At 64.1% G+C, this 16293-nt stretch overlaps 3 protein-coding genes across 7 annotated transcripts in view; 2 read left to right on the top strand and 1 right to left on the bottom strand.

The window, feature by feature from the left end:
* Window positions 1-779: 779 nt before the first annotated feature.
* PYCR3 (pyrroline-5-carboxylate reductase 3) lies at window positions 780-5267 on the top strand. Of its 5 annotated transcripts, none has more exons than XM_058699326.1 (6): window positions 780-924; window positions 2668-2732; window positions 3259-3438; window positions 3761-3973; window positions 4285-4377; window positions 5141-5267. In XM_058699326.1, the coding sequence occupies exons 1-6, from the start codon at window positions 825-827 to the stop codon at window positions 5237-5239; spliced, it is 750 nt and encodes a 249-aa protein (XP_058555309.1). In that variant the 5' UTR covers window positions 780-824; the 3' UTR covers window positions 5240-5267. The 5 variants fall into 5 exon arrangements, with proteins under 5 accessions (XP_058555309.1, XP_058555308.1, XP_058555305.1 ...); XM_058699325.1 differs by having other exon boundaries at window positions 4558-5264; XM_058699322.1 differs by having other exon boundaries at window positions 4224-4377; window positions 4558-5264.
* Window positions 5268-6705: 1438 nt separating this feature from the next.
* Window positions 6706-11342, bottom strand: TIGD5 (tigger transposable element derived 5). The gene has a single exon (XM_058699297.1). The coding sequence runs from the start codon at window positions 11340-11342 to the stop codon at window positions 8925-8927; it is 2418 nt and encodes an 805-aa protein (XP_058555280.1). The 3' UTR covers window positions 6706-8924.
* EEF1D (eukaryotic translation elongation factor 1 delta) overlaps window positions 11313-16293 on the top strand; it is a 14027-nt gene continuing 9046 nt past the window's right edge. The window contains exon 1 of the mRNA XM_058699304.1: window positions 11313-11430. The gene's annotated coding sequence lies outside the window, so the exon portion shown is untranslated. The remainder of the gene's footprint in view (window positions 11431-16293) is intronic.

Here is a 16293-nt window from a genome sequence, read left to right as displayed (position 1 = left end):
CTTCGTTAATGCAGTCAATGCATGCCCTATTCACACATTTCACTGGCAGTGCTAATGTTATGCTGTCACCTGGACCTGCTGAAGCTTGGACAGGGGCTGACAACAAGCCCTGGCCAGGCAGCCCTGCTTTCCCCACCCGAGTCCACTCCCAGGTTCCAAAGAGAGAACCTGGGTGCCCCTGAGAACGTGGCTGCCACCCAGAGAAAGCGGCCTAAGGCTGGTAGGGCTCCACTCCCTAGCTCCTGACATGTCGTAATGATTGGCCAGGGTCAGGACCTCGCCCGCCCGGGCCCTTCATCGGAATCAGGACGATGCTTTCACCTGGAAGCTAAACTGTCCAGCGCCAGTGGTTTCCCGGACTCTGCGGCGTTCACGCGAGGGACACCCAACCAGTCACGCTCCAGGGCACAGACCTCCGGAAGGACTCGGAGGAACCCCCACCTTTTCCAACCCTTGGCCACTGAACGTAGTCTCTCAAGCTCCGATCAGGATCTGATCGACACCAGGCCTCCAGAATCCTGCCACGGAAGCTTCATCCACCTCGCCAGACGCGGCGCTTCTGCCAGACTCCAACGCGCGGTGGAAGATGGGGCGCGGCGCCCCGCCCCCCGGAGCCGCAGCGCCCCGCTCTCCCGGACCAATGAGCAGCGCGGGGAGGGACTGGAGCAGTACTGCTAGTCGAGCGGTAGGGCGCAGAGCCCGGAAGGGAGTGGGCGGGGCGTGAAGTCCAGGCAGCCAATAGACAAGGACAGGGCGGGGCGGCGTAGCCCATTGGCGGGGCCGAGGGCGTGGGGCGGAGCAAGGCCTGGCGGGGCGGTGGCGAGATGGCGGTGGTGGCGGTTCCCGGTCTGGACCAGTTACGCGTGGGCTTTGTTGGCGCCGGGCGTATGGCAGAGGCCCTCGCGCAGGGCTTCATTCGAGCAGGTGGGGGCCTCGGGCGTGGGGGCGCGTGGGTCCCTGGGCCTGGGGACCAGCGGGCGTCCGACACCGGCCGGTTGTGCGAGGGAAGGGTTTCTCTGCGTGGAGGGATGCATCCCGCAGAGCTCCTGGGCGAGGAGCGAGGGCACCGTGGGAGCGGAGCGGGGCGGGTCCGGCCCGGCGGGCGTGGGCCCGGGCGGAAGGCGGACTCTGCTCCTGGGGACCCTGCGTCCCTGTGAGCACAGCGGGGACGGCTGTGCGTAGGAGACTTAGAGTTGGTTGTCCCCGCACTGGCCAGGAGCCACATGGGGCCATAGACCGCCCACCATGGAAATGTGGATGGTTCGCGTTGAGATGTGGCGTGAGTTTATGGCATGAAATCTACGTCGGGTTTGGAAGATTTAGCACACAAGAAAAGAGAAAGTAACATATTTTAGTAACTTTTAATGCTGACTGAAACGAAGTTTTGGAAGAATAGCATTTTCTTTATATCATGTTAAGTCAAATATGTTACGATTGATTTCATCTATTTTCCTTACTTGTTTAATGTGACTACTAGAAAGTGTGAAGTTCTCTACGTGGCTTCAGTGATATTTTTCTTGGACAGCCTAGCTTAGAGCCCGGGATCTCCTACTAACTACCTGGTCTGCCTGGGTCCAGTTGCTTGACCTTTGAGCCTCCTGTTTCCTGTTTGTTTGCCGACGCTACTCTGGCGTCGCGCTGCAGGTTTTCACAACCTCCGCAGCACTGTGGACATTTGGGGTGGGATAATTCTCCATTCTTCACATTGTAGGGTGTTTAGCCGCGTCCTTGGCCTCTTCCCACTAGATGTCAGTAGCATCCCCTGTTGTGAGAGGCAAAACTGTCTCCAGCAGTTGCCACAAGTCCCCTGGGGTTGGAAAGGGGCAGAGACTTCCCGGATGGTGAACCACTGGTTTGCAGCAAGGCTGTCCTAAATTTACTCCACGGGATTTAGAAATCTTTAGGTGTAGATTATAGGCTGGCTTTCTCCCTTCAGCCACAGTCAAGGTTCAGTGGGGTCAAAATCATCAGAAAATACTTTACTGCAAAACTCTCAAGTGTTTTACCTGTAAAACCGCCAGTATCTCCTTCCTTCCAGGGTGGTGCAGATTCAGTGTTGAACACAGTAGTGGTAGGAATGCATGGCACTTGTCATTGTCCTGACTAACTGGCCTTGTGTTTGGGTTGTGGGGTGCACTTCTGTCTTCCTGTTAGACCTTACAGAAACTTAATCTCCTCAGCCCTGTACCCGACAGGTGCAGATGATTTCTACCAAATGGGCGCTTAGCCCCAGCTCGGACATCCCAGCACAGATATACCCCCAGCTCCCCCGGAAGCTTGCCCCTGTTTGGCCTCCCTACCCACCATGGACCCCTCCTCCCCTGCCTTCCTGTTCCTCGAGGTATAGGCCCCTGAGATCCATGTCCTCATGAGACTACGCAAGCTCCTGGCCCCTGTGTCTAGCGGGGCCTGCGGCCGCGGCCACAGATGGGTGGTGGAGACTGACAAGTACCACAGGATGGACGTGATTGGCTGGTCCCGGCCGAGTGGAACACCCCTGCCACGCACTTCGGTTCTTACAGAGTCTCAGGCAGCCAGCGGCCAGGATGGCCCAGGCATGGCTGAGTGTGAGAGACCCTTTGGTGAGGGGCAGGCCAGGCTGGCCCCTGTTCCTTCCTTCCACCCCACCTCCTCACTGACCCTTCTGCTCTTTGCCTTTCTCTCCAGGAAAAGTCGAAGCTCAACACGTACTAGCCAGCGCACCAAGTGACAGGAACCTCTGCCGCTTCCGGGTGAGCTGGTCCCCGGCTCTTCTGAGTCGAGGCTATCCTGGTGGGGGGGAGAGGGGACTCATGGTGGCTCTTGGCTCCTGTTCCTCTGAGACACTTCCTGGGGGCAAGGGGATGCTGCTTAGTTAGCTGAACTTTTGAGACTGTCTGGGTTGGGGAAAGAGGAGGTCAAAGACTAGAAGGAAAGTCAAGGTTGTGGAGAGCAAGGGTGGAGTAACGGGGCGTGTGTGTGTGCACGTGTATCTGTGTATTGGGGTGGGCAGAGATGGTTGTGGGCACTCACTGGGGTCAGAGGGCGTGAGGAGGTCCTGACATCAGCAAGGCCCGTGAGGTGCAGGTTGGGTCCTGAGCAAGAACCCGTGGTCTGGGTGAGTCTTGGGCATTGTGAGGGGGCTGGTGCAGGTGTTTGCAATGGGAGGAGAGATCCCTGGGGACCCCTGGGGATGCAGGGTGGCCTCTAGCAGGAAGGGCCATGGTCTGGGAGGCTGCCGCACTTCACCCCGCCATGATCCCGCTGTCCCCACTGCAGGCTCTGGGCTGCCAGACCACCCACTCCAACCAGGAGGTTGTGCAGAACTGCTGGTTAGTCTTCTTTGCCACCAAGCCCCATGTCCTGCCAGCTGTCCTGGCAGAGGTGGCCCCCGTGGTAACCACTGAGCACATCTTGGTGTCTGTGGCCGCCGGGATCTCTCTGAGTACCCTGGAGGAGGTGAGTGGGGGTTATGTGGGAGGTGAGGCTTTGCCCCCAGAGTCAGTTCTGCTGGCCAGGCTCTGCTTCCCACCCCTTGCCATCCGAGACTGGTGCCAGCCTGACTCTAGCCCTTTAGGGAGGCGGGATGGGCGAGACATGTGACACTTGGCCTTCCAGACAGCCCGAACAGGGGGTCAGGGGGCCGAGGGGCCTGAGGTTCAGGCTCCTCCTGGCACCGCGCCCAGGACCCGGGGAGGGGAGCCCACAGCTGGCGGAGGCGAGGGCCTGCCTGGCAGCGCCGACCCCACCCGTTCCCTGACCCCTGCCTCTCTCTGGCCAGCTGCTGCCACCGGCCACACGGGTGCTGCGGATCTCCCCCAACCTGCCCTGCGTGGTTCAAGAGGGCGCTATGGTGATGGCCCGCGGCCGCCACACTGGAAACAGCGACGCCGAGCTCCTGCAGACCCTGCTGGAGGCCTGTGGGCAGTGCGAGGAGGTACCTGAGGCCCACGTGGACATCCACACCGGCCTCAGTGGCAGCGGCGTGGCCTTCGTGAGTGTTGTCTCATCCCCCGCCCCCCCAGGCCGGCCCTTGACAGAGCGGAGCCTTTTCAAGTCCCTGCAGTGACCCCTGCCTTTGGGATCACATGGCTTGATCCCCGAGCTGCCTGTATCTCTGCTCTTCCCCACCTTTGAGGCTCAGGACTCCTCCAGTCGGAGCCCTGGGCTCAAGCCAGACCGGGTTCCTGCACTGGTGGCCAGTGCTCTGGGCCTTGTTTCTGAAGGTTCTACGCTTTCTCCAGACTGGGTGCTTCATCCAGGGAGAGCGTCAGCTTTGTCAGTCCCCACCCCTCACTGCTGCAGGTGTGTGCCTTCTCCGAGGCCTTGGCCGAAGGTGCCATCAAGATGGGCATGCCCAGTGGCCTGGCCCACCGCATTGCTGCTCAGACCCTGCTGGTGAGTGAGGGCCGCCCCCAGGGACTGTGTGAAGAGGGATAGGCTGGGGTGTCTGCAGAGCAGCGGGAAGGGAGACAGCAGGCCCGGGAAGCCTGAGTTAGGATCTGGGATGGCAGGCCGAGCAGGCTACACAGTGGGACTGAGCCTCCCTCGAGTCACCGCCGGTGCCCCTCTCCCCAGGGCACAGCCAAGTTGTTGCTGCAGAAGGGGCAGCACCCGGCTCAGCTGCGGACAGACGTGTGCACGCCGGGCGGCACCACCATCTATGGGCTCCACGCGCTGGAGCGGGGCGGGCTGCGGGCGGCCACCATGAGCGCCGTGGAGGCTGCCACCTGCCGGGCCAGGGAGCTGAGCGGGAAGTAGGGAGCGGGCACTGGCCGTGGCCGCCCCCAGGCCCTCCTTCCCTGCCCCTTCCCGGCACTGCAGCTCTCCCTCCAGGCCGGAATCCCCAGGGCTGCCCCATCCCTGCGTGAGGAAATGAGGACAGGACCGGAGGGGTTGGCAGGCGGGGAATCCCCTCACCTATAGGAACCGCCCCCGTGGGGCAGAGAACACTGTGGTGGTGGGCCCCCTTCGTGGGTGGCCCGGGTTCTGGGGGCCTGAGCGTTGGGACGTGGTGGGCTGGCTGCGTGAGGCAGGAGCAGAGAAGCTGGGCGGGCCCTTCTGACAGCCGTGTGACCACCGCCAGCTGGGGGGGCGACGCAGAGACTGCACAAAGACTTGCTCTGTGCAGTGAAGCCAGCCACATCCGTCTCGTCCCCAGGTTGACCTGCCATTAGGTGGGGCTACCCACAGGGAGCTGGGCCCTGACCCTGCCAGGCCCCAAGAAGAGAACGGGGCTGGGTGTCCTTGCCCTGGCTGAGGAGGAGCTGCACCCAGGTCCTTCCCTTGGGACAGGATGGCTGCAGTGCTCCAGCTGGCAGCAGGCCACGGGCGGTCTGGGAGGGTGGCCCGGCCCGCTGCGGGACAGAGACTTGGCTTCAGCTGGCCGTGGGCCCCCTGCCCCTGCGGAGCTCCTGGCAAGTGGCAGGATCTGGGTGATCTGCCCTGATGACCCTTCCATGGGTTGTCCTGGAGGGTCTCGTGGCCTGGCCTCAACTGCAGGATGTGGCTCTTCGGCATGTCCCTGAATGGAGCAACCGGCCCAGAGGGCAGGGAACTCAGGCCCCGAACTGAGGCTGTGGGGCCTGTGGTGGAGGGTGGGCTGCCCGCGCTGCCCACGCCCCTCCCCTGGCCAGGCCCTGGAGTGCTGGAGCTCCCCTCCCCTCCCCCAGTGGCCTCCTGACACTGCCGGTCACGGGGTGGAGCTAGCTGATTGTGCCACCTGCAGGCAAATCAGTCCCGTCTGTAGGTGGCCTGGTGGCACCCCCCCCCCCCCGCCACTGTAGCAGTGCCCACCCTGCTCTAGCTCCTGCCCTCCACCCCACCCCCCCCCCCCCATTCCATCTTGGCACACTGGCCCTCCTGCCTGTTAGGAGGGTCAGCCTGAGGCCATTTCCACACCTGACTTCTCTGAGATGGGAATAAAGACGCTGCTGTCCTGTAGCACTGAGTGACCATACTTGGGCTGATAGAGCCAGACGGATTCCAAGGGCTTAGAGGTACATCAGAGCTGAGGCTTGGGGCACGGGGCTCCTGGGGAGCCGGTCGAGCGCAGATGGCGTGGGGGCAGAGGCGACCCGCCCTGGCTGTACGTCACCATCACCGGAGAACTCTGTTCGGGCCGAGTCGCCGGCTTCCCGACACCCCAGCCTCACCCTCCGGTGTGTCGGCGGGCTCCAGCAGTGCATCTCCCCACGCGGCCCCCGAGCACCTGGGCGGGTTGGCTCGCGGGGCAGGGGACGAACCTGTGACCAGCCCTGCCACGAGCAGGCCACTCGCCGAACGAGAGGCGTCTCCCTGAGCCCCCAGCCTGGCTGGCGGGGCAGCCTCGCCCCAGATGGCGGTGGCCCTGGACAGGACGGGAATGAGAGTGGCTTTGGGGGCCGGGGCGGCAGCCTGATCATTGGCTGGCCAAGCCCACTTATACCACAAGGCTAAAGTTAGGTTTTCAAGAGACTGGTGGGTCTAGTCTCTCCTTTCATCAGTTTTTTTGTCTTCCTCACTTTTTTGAATCATGAGGTGTTCTAGATCTAAGTATCGGATTGAAAATTATAAAAATAAGACTTTACAGGTACCTGGCTGGCTCAGTCCTACAGAATGAAACTCTTGTTTCTTGGGGTTAGGAGTTCAGCCCCCGTGTTTCATGTAGAGGTTACTTAAAAAAATAAAATATACCCCAAATTCAAAAAAATATATTAAAAGAAGACTTTAGAACAGGGGTGCATATGAAGTTGACACGAACTTTTATTATAAAGCGCATTGGGCTGACTGGGTGAACACCTCCGGCAAGGATGGGTGTGAAAAGGCTCAACTGCGTGCACCCCATAAGCCCACGGTCCCCTCGAGGACACGCCTCTGGAGATGAGCCTCACCAGGGGACACCCCTATCTGGGGACAAGCAGTGCCCAGCGCCCATCCTAGGGCTCCACATAGCAATCCTGACCTACACTGGGTGGAGGCGTGGGCTGGGGGGTCCCTGGTCCCCTCAGCTCACGGGCGCTCCGTTCCCCTCCCCACATGGTGACGTTGCACCTGCAGTCCACTCCATGTGTGGGGGTCGCTTCCCAAGCACGTAGCCCCCTTGGGCAAGGCCGTGCGTCTCGGATGGGCAACTCTCCCCAAAACACAAGTTAAGCGTGGTTTTAATAGGAGCCCACACACCCACTTCCCAGTGCCCCCTTCTGCAGCCCACTGCCATGCCCTCCGGACACCCCAGTCAGGCCCAACAGCCTCTTCCTAAGAGTAACAACCTTTGCTGCTTTGAGTATTCAGCCGTTCTCCTGAAGACACTCTTGGAGCCCCAGGTGCACCCCTCCTAGCGCCCACGGGCTCCCAGCCCTACGTCCCTGAGCTGCCATCAGGTGGTGGAAGGAAGGCTTCCTGAAGCTCTGTGCCAGCTGCTTGGGTTAGAGTCCCAGGGCCAGCCACAGCCGGCCACCGGCTCCTCTAGGGGTGCAGGCTTGAGATGAGCGAGCAGAGGTGCCAGCTGGGCCCCTGCCTGGTCAAGCTTCCAAATTCTCCACTTCTCCCCTCAGCTCTCGGATTTGAGACCCACGTATGTAACACGCACACACCTCGACTGAGGACAGCTCCAAGGAGCAGTTTATGTTCTCAGACTTGGGGAGCTGCTCCGGGGGCTCCCTCACCAGTGCATTGCCCCTCCCTCCCACCAGCACACTGCCTGTGTACAGCCTCCACAGTGTCCAGCCAGCACGCGGGGCGGTGGGGGTGTGGACCGCAGACCCAGCCCCCGCCCTCCACGAGAGCTCTGGGCAGCAGCTCCCCAGACAGTCCCTGAAGGCCCTGGGCGCCTCCGGGTCCCAGACCACCCGCAAGACTGAGCCCAGAGCGGGGCAGTGACACACCAACACTTGCCTCCCTCTCTCCAGCTGGGCCACTCGGAAGCCCAATTCCTGGGGCTGTGGGAAGCCGCTCCTTCGTCACGCCCCTGGCAGTGCTGGAGTGATGGAAAAGCCTTGGAGGGCACTAAGGCACTGTGGGATTGTCCTGGTGTGGCTGTCAGTGCCGCAGGCCAGTGCCGAGGTGGTGGCGTGGCTCTGGGCCCTGGGGCTGGACCGAGTGGGCTGTGGCTGGTCTGGGGAGCTCATTCAGCCATTGGTCAAATCACCAGGGCCCAGAAAGGCTAGAAGGCTGCCAACCCCACAGAATAGGTGTGATTTTGGAATGGAATCTTCCTAAGGAAAACTAACAATCCCAGTGGAACAGAAATCTACACTCCCTGTTGCACCCGGAACGTCCGGTCCCCCGAGTGCCGGGCACCATCCTCCCTTCCCAGCCGACACAGCCAACCTCCAAGGCCGGCCCCAGGCTGGGGGGGGGGGGGGGGGGGGGGGTGAGACGCCACCCTGGCTCCCATGAGGGGTGTCTGTAAAAATGGACAATGTGCTAAACACCAAAACTGAGTGGGGTGCTTCCCCATGGAGACGATCACATGGCTGTAGCACGGGAGCCACAAAGCACCAGGGCTCCAGACTGACAGGAGTGCTGGACCCTCGTCCAGGGCACGTGACGGGCCCCTGGGGAGGAGGGCCAGGGGTACAGACAGGCACAGGGCTGAAGATCTCAGCTCTCAAAGGCCGGGGCGGGAACGCCGACAGCTGCCCTGTTAAGTGCGTGGTGTCGTGTGTGCGGCAAGGACCCTGGCTAGAACCACAGACCCCACGAGTGTGCTTGCCCAGGGAGGTGTATGAGCCCGAGGCCTCTCTTCTAGCTCCCCCCTCAGGAGATGGGGGACCAGTGAGCAGAACGACCCTTCACCAACAGAGCCCCTCCAAGCCAGCCCGTGCTGGGGTCCCTGGAACCCCCTGAGCCATAGGGTGGGCCACCTCTGGGGAGGGGAGGAGAGGAGATGGAAAGACTGTGTGTCCCCTCCCTCCAAGTGCAGCAGGAGAACAGCCACTGGGGGGCCACTTGGGCTGGCTTGGTCACACCCCGTCCTCGGGGACTGCGGGAGAAGGACCAATGCCTCCCAGCCTCCGGGCCATGCTGATCAGTGAGCGCAGCTGCACCAGCTTCGGTGGCCCCACCTCCCGGGGGTCCTGGTTCTCCAGCCACCGAAGAGCTGTCTCTAGTCCCCGCACCGCCTCCCCAGCAGTGGGCACCGCGGCCTCCTCCTCCTCCTCTCCACCCCCCATGACAGAGGGTAGGCTGGCGGGGGGTGGAGGGGCAGCAGGGGCCAGCACCGGGGGCCGGCCAGGGCCTGCCTCCTCTCTGCAGCTGTCCGGCAGCCCCCCGTCATCGTCCAGATGCAGCCACTTGGCCACTTCCTCGGGCGCCAGGCGCTTGTAGGCCAAGGCCGCCAGGTGCGTGAGGTCGCTGAGCACCCGGCTGTGCTCCGCGGCCTCCTCGGCCTGGCCCGCTGGCTGCCCAACACACTCCTCGCTGGGCCGAGGCTCGAAGGCCGCCCGCAAGCCGAGAAGCCAGCACCGCTCAATGCTGCCAGCCTGCACCAGGTCCCAGGAGAGGCCGGCCAGGTACAACATGTCCTTGAGCATGAAGCTGCGCATAAAGTCCAACGGGGAGCCCCCCGCACAAGACACAGCTAGCCTCAACAGCTCCCGCTTGTACAGCTGCTTGAAGGCGGCCACCACTCCCTGCTCCAGGGGAGCAGGGATGTGTGCCCGGCTGCTGCCCTTGGACAGGAACAGCACCCGCACGGCACCATCCGGGGTCTGCAGCTCTTCTGCGGAGCTGAGGGGCTCAGGCCGACACCGCCTGAGGGCCTCCTCATTCTCCTCCAGGGCGGGCGTCCTGGCGGCCGGGCTTGGGCAGGGCGGGTGGGCCACCAGCAGCACAGCCCTCTGCTGCAGGCAGCTGCGGCGCAGGTAGCGCCTCACGCCAGGGACGAACTCCTCGAAGAACCAGCCCCGCAGCAGTGGGCGACTGAGCCAGGCATCCGGGCTGTAGCGGTAGGAGGCTGGGAACTTGTCCTGGTTGTGGTGGCGCAGGCTGGGCGGGTCTGGCAGCTGCCCGATGACCAGCGGCTTCAGCTTGTGGCTGCCGGTCAGGTTGGCGGCCAGCAGCACTGTCACCCGGTCGCCCCGCCAGCGGCGGCCGCAGCCCCCCGCGCCGGGGTCTCCCGCGCCCAGGGGCGCGGCCTGCTCCGGAAGCAGCTTCCAGTAGAGGCCAGTGACGTTCGCGTTGTAGATCTGTTCGTCTCCGTAGCCGCCCTCGGCGGGGGGCGGCGGGGCCGGGGCCCGCTCGGGCAGGGGGCCAGAGCTGGAGCCGGGGGGCTGCGCGGGCTCCTGCTTGACGGGCGGGCCGGGCGCGGGGCCCGCGGCCAGAGGCTCGGCCTCGCCATAGATGCGCTGGCTGGAGATGCCGTGGCGCTTCTGCCAGCGCCAGAACCAGCCGTGGCTGGCCTTGAAGGTGCACTCGGGCCCGTAGATCTGGCGCGCGAAGGCCTCGGCCTGAGCCTGGATGAGCGGCCCTGACAGCGGCACGCCGTGCTGGCGCAGCGCCAGGAACCACGAGTAGACGGCGCGGTCGATCTCCTCCTCGTTGGCCAGCCGCATCTTCTTGCGCTGCGTGCCCACCTCTCCGCCCAGCTGCTCCAGGAACCAGCGCAGCTTGGGCTCGTCCTTGAGCCAGCCGCGCAGCGTGCCGCCCGGCACGCCGAAGTCTCGGCACACGCTGGCCTGCCGCTCGCCGCCCTTGACGCGCTCGATGGCCTGGAGCTTGTCCTTGATGGAGTAGGCCTTGCGGAAGGCCATCTTCACGGCCACGCGGGGCCGCGGCCCGGGCGCGGGGGGCGGCGGCCTCACGGCGGGAGCCGGGGTGGGTGCGGTGAGCCGCGGCGGCTGCGCCGGGCGCCCGGGCAGGGGATGGCGGCCGCGGCGCGGGGCTGGGCCGGTCGGGGGGCCCGCGGGGTACATGGCGGCTGCGGCGGCAGCGGAGGCGGGGGCGCGGGGGCCACACGCCGGCCCGGCCGGCCGCGCGGGGCGGGGCGCTGGGGGCGGGGCCGGCCGGGCCCTCCCCTTTGTCTCGCCAGCTCCGGGGGCGCAGGCGCGCTGGCCCGGCCACCCAGCCCCGCCCCGTGCGTCGCCCAGCCCCGCCCCGCGCCGCGCCGCGCGCCGTCCGGCGCGTGCCGGCTCAGCAGCCCCGCCCCACCCCGGCGAGCCCACTGCACCGGTAGCGCAGGGGTGCGAACGAGCTGCCGTCCTGTTCGCGGCTGCTAGCTCCAGCTTCTCTGGGAAACTGCGAGCCCCGTGGTGACTCCCACTGGCTTCTGTCTTTGCAGCCGCGGGGAGCGTTGCGTCGCGCGGAGGGCTGTGACGGCCAGGCGGGACGTGCGCGGAAGCCGCTTCCCCTGCCGCGGCGCGTGGTGCATCCCTCTGCTTCATTTCCCGTGCGCGGCCGGGGCGACTCTCCCTTTCCTCCACCGTCGCACGCCACGAGCCCTCCTTCTTGGTCGCCGCGTCCTTGGCTGGCGTGAGTACCGCAGCCCGCGCCCGCAGGAGCGGCACGCGCCGCGGAGGGGCCGGGGCGGGGGCGGGGCGGGCGCCCGGGCCGGGGCGTTAGTGCGGCCGGGGTGCCGGCGTAGGGACGGTGGGACGAGCGCGGCGCTAGGGGCGGGCGCAGGGGGGCGGGGCGCGCGGGCCACGTGGCCGGCGGGACCCCCGACTGCGGTCCCGGCGGGAAGGTGGCGGCCGGGAGGCCGGGGACCGCGTGGGCCCCTCGGTCTCGGTTGGTCCCGGTCCTGTAGCCCTTCTTTTGTCGGGCACGCGTCTGTTAAGCACCTGCTGCACGCCGGTTCTGGGCCAGCGGGACAGGCTCGGGCCCAGCCCTCGCGGAGCCTTGAGGGTTCGTGAGCGCGGGAAAGAATAAGGGAGTGACTGCTGAGTGACTGTTGAGTGACTCAGAAGAAATCTTTAGGGTTCTCGGAGTGCTCGGGAGTCCTGACTTGGATAAGGGTCCCGGCAGGAGGCGACGTTGAAGCCGGTCTCTGTAGGGGTGGGTGACGTCTTCCCGAGAAATGGGCACCGTGATTGGAAGGAAGAAGGGGGCCAAAGGAGTGGAGTGGTGTGGAGGCTTGCGTGAATGAAGGGCCACCCTTCAACAAGACAAATATTTGTCCGGCTAAGCTTTGGGGTGATCCCTGCCAGAAGGGGAACACCTCTTCAAATTGACTCTGCCGTGTATCTTCTCTGAGGGCTCAGGCTTGGCCCGGGGGCGGGGAGGGACACTCTCAGGACGCTTCTGCATGGGCAGCTCTGACACCCCAGCCTTCTCTGGGTACCCTGAGCCTGGCTGAGCCGCCAGTGAGCTGGCTCACATGGGATTCGAGCGTTCCTGTGCCCTGCCCTGTGAACAGGGAGTCCCAAGAAAGTGTCATCTTGCTGAGTGACTGGCACCCGAGCTGAGGAGCAGGCTTTTTCCGTCACCTCTATGGGGGCAGTCAGTGTTCTGGGCCTCATGCCAGTCCTGGGAAGAGGACTTTTACCGGCCAGAGACAACTGCCCTCTGGAGGATCCTGGTGCAGGGCCACCCCCTCCCCCTCAGCTTTGCCCCTGCGGAGCAGGGTGAGGCTGCCAGGGTTCGGCACAAGTGGGCAAATGTGCTTGAGCAGCGTTTCTGTGAAAGAAGTGTCCTTGCAGGGACGTGTGTGCGCGCGTTTGAAGATTGACCAGAAAAATACCTCCAGCAAGTTGTGCGTTGGTGTCGTATTTTGGGGTTCCGCAGGCAGGAAATGCTGGCAAGCGTATTTGTTGAGCCTCCGCCCCGCACCAGTATTTTAAGGTGACATGTATGTGGTCAAAGCAGGTGGCAGCATGGCATTGAAGCTCCGTGCAGGCGATGGAGGGAGACACGGATCCCGGGCTCTTCCCCTCCCTGACTCGGGGGCCTCCCTTCTCCGCTCAGTCCTCCAGCTGTGTGAGGCCCGTGTGCACAGAAGGGTTGAGGAAGCACGTGCAGTCCTTGGGGTCACCCCGAGGGAAGGGGGCATAGGCCCGGCTGGTTAGGTTAGACCAATCTGGTAGGCTGTGGCATCTGAGGCGCGGACATCGTTGAGCCTGCCCCGGGGTGACCTAGGTAGCTGTGGTGTGAGCCTGGAATCTGAGGGCTTGGGGCCCCCTTTCTGCTGCCAGGACAAGCCGGTACTTCTAAGCGGGGCTGACATCAGGAGTCAGGTTGGGAAGCATGTGGGGCTGTGGAGTGCCCCCTGCAAGAGTCAGGTGGCATCACCCCATGCACGTGGAGACGCGCCGTTGGGTAAATTTACCCCTCTGTGTGCCTTCCCCCCGTGACTCACGGTTCCAGGCGTCACAGCGCTCTCAGACATCGCAGGTACGGCAGGCTTTGTCGTGAGGAAGACGGAGCTGGCCTGCAGACCCCGCCCCCCATTCACCTCTGTGGGTTCCCCCTTCCCCTGGAAGGGGCGCAGACCTTTGCCCTCTGGGTGGACAACTGGGGGGCTGGTCCGGGGGTGTGGCTGTGACGGGGTGGTGTCCAGGGGAAGGTATTGTTGGAGGGCAGAGTCTGGTGAGGGGCCAGTTCCTCCCAGAAACCTACCCCATTCCGCTAGGCCCCAAGAGACTTACAGGCCCTGGCACCTTGTGGGCACAGTGCCGGGGGCCACATCCTCGACTTCCGTCCAGGCCGTCCAGCCAGGGGTGTGCTGTGGGGGCTGCTGCCAGGGCCGCTGTAAGACCTGCCCTCCCAGCTCACGTGCTTTGGAGCACGTCTCCACGGGGGTGCTGGGACCGGTTGCAGGGGAGGGGTCGTCTGTGGCCAGGAGCAGCTCTCCTACATGGCTCACCTCACCACGGTCCCTGGTGGCTAGGTGGGGCATGGCCCCTGAGTACCCCCTCCCGTGGGCGAGGTCTCAGCCTGCCTGAGGCGCGGGGGCTAAGTCTTGGTCACGGGCAGCCCAGCTGGGCCCTGCAGTGAGCAAGCAAGTAGATGATGGCAGCAGGCAGGGACACCTGGGGCCCCCTCCTCCCGGGTCTTCGCTTTGCTGTTCTGGGGCCTTGTTCCTCATGCATCCCTGTTATGGAGCCAATGCTGTGTGTGTGGAGAGAGCACGGGAGAGAGAGGAGGGTCCCCACTCTGGCTGGAGGCTCGGATGTTCGTGTTCTCAACGGGGATCATTTAAACTCAGATTTGCTTTTCTACCAGAGAGAGGGGTTTTCAGTTCAGCAGGTCCTCGTGGGACGTGGAGCGCTCGGAGAGCGGGGAGATTGAGGCAGTAAAGGTGGGGGGCACTCTGCCGCCTGTCCTGGGAGATGGAGAGGCCGGGGGCAGGAGAACCCGGCTGCCTGGTCCTGCAGCAAGTGTCCCCGGAGTGCTGTTGGCCTGTCACCACACCGGCTTCACTGCCAGCAGGGCGGCTCACCGCCATGTGTGCAGGTCGGCTGCCCAGGGCCTGCTGTGTGCTCCTGGGGGGGCAGCTCCCTGTCCTCGCGCCAGTGTCCTTGTGTCTGCCGCACCCGCGGGCACCTTGGACGTCCCTGTCAGTGACTTGGGGCAGACGCGGGGGCCAAGGGGCCTGGCTGGCAGATCTCTGGGTTCCGGTGAGTGAGCAGCTGGGGGGGCTCCCGGTGCAGGGCGGGCAGGGCTGTCCGCCGTGCCCTGCAGGCTTTCTCAGAGATGGCTTCGTCTGCGTGTGGCTTCCTCGGCTCCTGGACTGCTACCTCTGTCGGAGTTGGGGCGGGGCACTTAGTGTTTCTGGCCCGTTTTCCCATCTGTGAAGGGACTGAAAGCCCTGTCCTTTTGTGAACACCGTGGGGGCTTTGTGTCTTTGTTCACGTGTGGAGCGGTGGCGGCTCCCTGCCCCAGCGTGGGCTCCAGGGCTGCTGGGCCCCATGGATGGTCCTGGTTGTCTCGTACCTTGTCCGGCAGCCCTGGACTTAGGGCAGCACGACAGCGGGGCCAGGTAGGGATCCCGTCGACAGCTGCACGTGGCAGTGGGGGCACTGAGTGCTGGCTCCTCTCCCCCCAGAGGGCTTGTGCTGGAGTGTGGAGCGGGTGGGAGCGGTGCTCAGATGGGCTTGCCCAGTCCAGCTAGTGCGAACCATAGGAACTGCTCATTTTGTGGTGCGGGGGGGGGGGGAGGGGTGCTGTCCCGAGTGGGTGGGCTTGGTCGCCTTAGGGGATTTGGGTGGTGGGTCTTCGGTGCTCATCTTCAGTTTGCTCGGCCAAACCTCATGCCACCTTTCCAAGCACCTTCTGCAAAGACCTTCCAGCCGCTGTGCTGCCCTGACTGCCTCTAACCTTGCTGCTTTCTCTTCATGCCATCCCAGGAGACCAGAGGGAAAGTAAGTACCCACCTGTCCCGTGCCCGGTGTTCCCTTCACCTCAGCCAGGGAGCCCCTGGCCCACAGCGTACGAGGCATCCCGGCGCCTGTGCAGGGCCCGGCTTGGCCAGGCCGCCAGGCCTTACTTTCCTTGTCTGCAACACAAAGGAGTTGGCTTTGCTGTCGTTGGGCTTTGAACCTGCCAGGCAGGGCAGCGCGTGGGTGTCTCAGTGCATCCCTGGGTTGAGCCAGGTTGTGCCTGTGGTGGGGGGCACTCCCCGAGCAGGCCGGGGCTGGCGTGCTGGCCCTCCCCTCTGGGCAGAGGACACCGGGGACACCCCCTGCCACAGGCCACACCCCTTGTTCTTGAGAAATCTTCAGAAGCAGTCTCTCCCCGCCTCCCCCCAGGTGTGGCCCCCAGAGCTCTGAGCAGGGCCTGATCTGATGTCAGGAGACAAGGACAGCCTTTAGGCCAGTAGGTTCCAACAGGACTTACCCAGTGGGGCGTCAGCCTAGTGGAGCTCAAGGGGCTGAACCAACCGAGCCCTGGGCTCCTCTGCTGAGGGTCTGCTGGGGGCTCGTTGCCAGAAAGTTTGAAGGGCGGACAAGCCCTGCCTGATTGGCCTGCAGTCCCCTCAGGGACAGTGGGTGATGTCACAATGCCTTGCCTCTTGAGCACACGCTCCTCACCTCTCACCACTGCCTCTGTTGTCAGCCTGGCCTTGGTAAGGACTGCTGCCGGCCTGGGGAGGAAGGCACAAGGGGCGTCCCAGGGGTCTCTCCAGGCCTGGGGCTTCCGTCCTGTGGCTTGTGCCATTAGAGGCCCCCAACACGTCCCTTCACAGTTCAAGGGGGAATCTTCCCCCACGTCTTGAGTGGACGCGGCGCTTACACAGCCGGCATGTCCCACGGGGTCATTAGAATCAGGTTTCAGTTTTGTTTCGGGGTGTCAGGAAAGGGATGTCGATGCTGCTGCAGGTGACGGGAAAGGTTTGCCGCCTTCCCTCTGGAGACCTGGTCTCCTGGAGACAGGGCCCAGCAGGTGCGTCCCCCCACG

This window comes from Neofelis nebulosa, chromosome 14 (assembly GCF_028018385.1).
Source record: "Neofelis nebulosa isolate mNeoNeb1 chromosome 14, mNeoNeb1.pri, whole genome shotgun sequence".
Classification (NCBI taxonomy): Eukaryota; Metazoa; Chordata; class Mammalia; order Carnivora; family Felidae; genus Neofelis; species Neofelis nebulosa.
The sequence above is the reverse complement of the archived record's forward strand: the minus strand, read 5'-3'. Positions and strand labels throughout refer to the sequence as shown.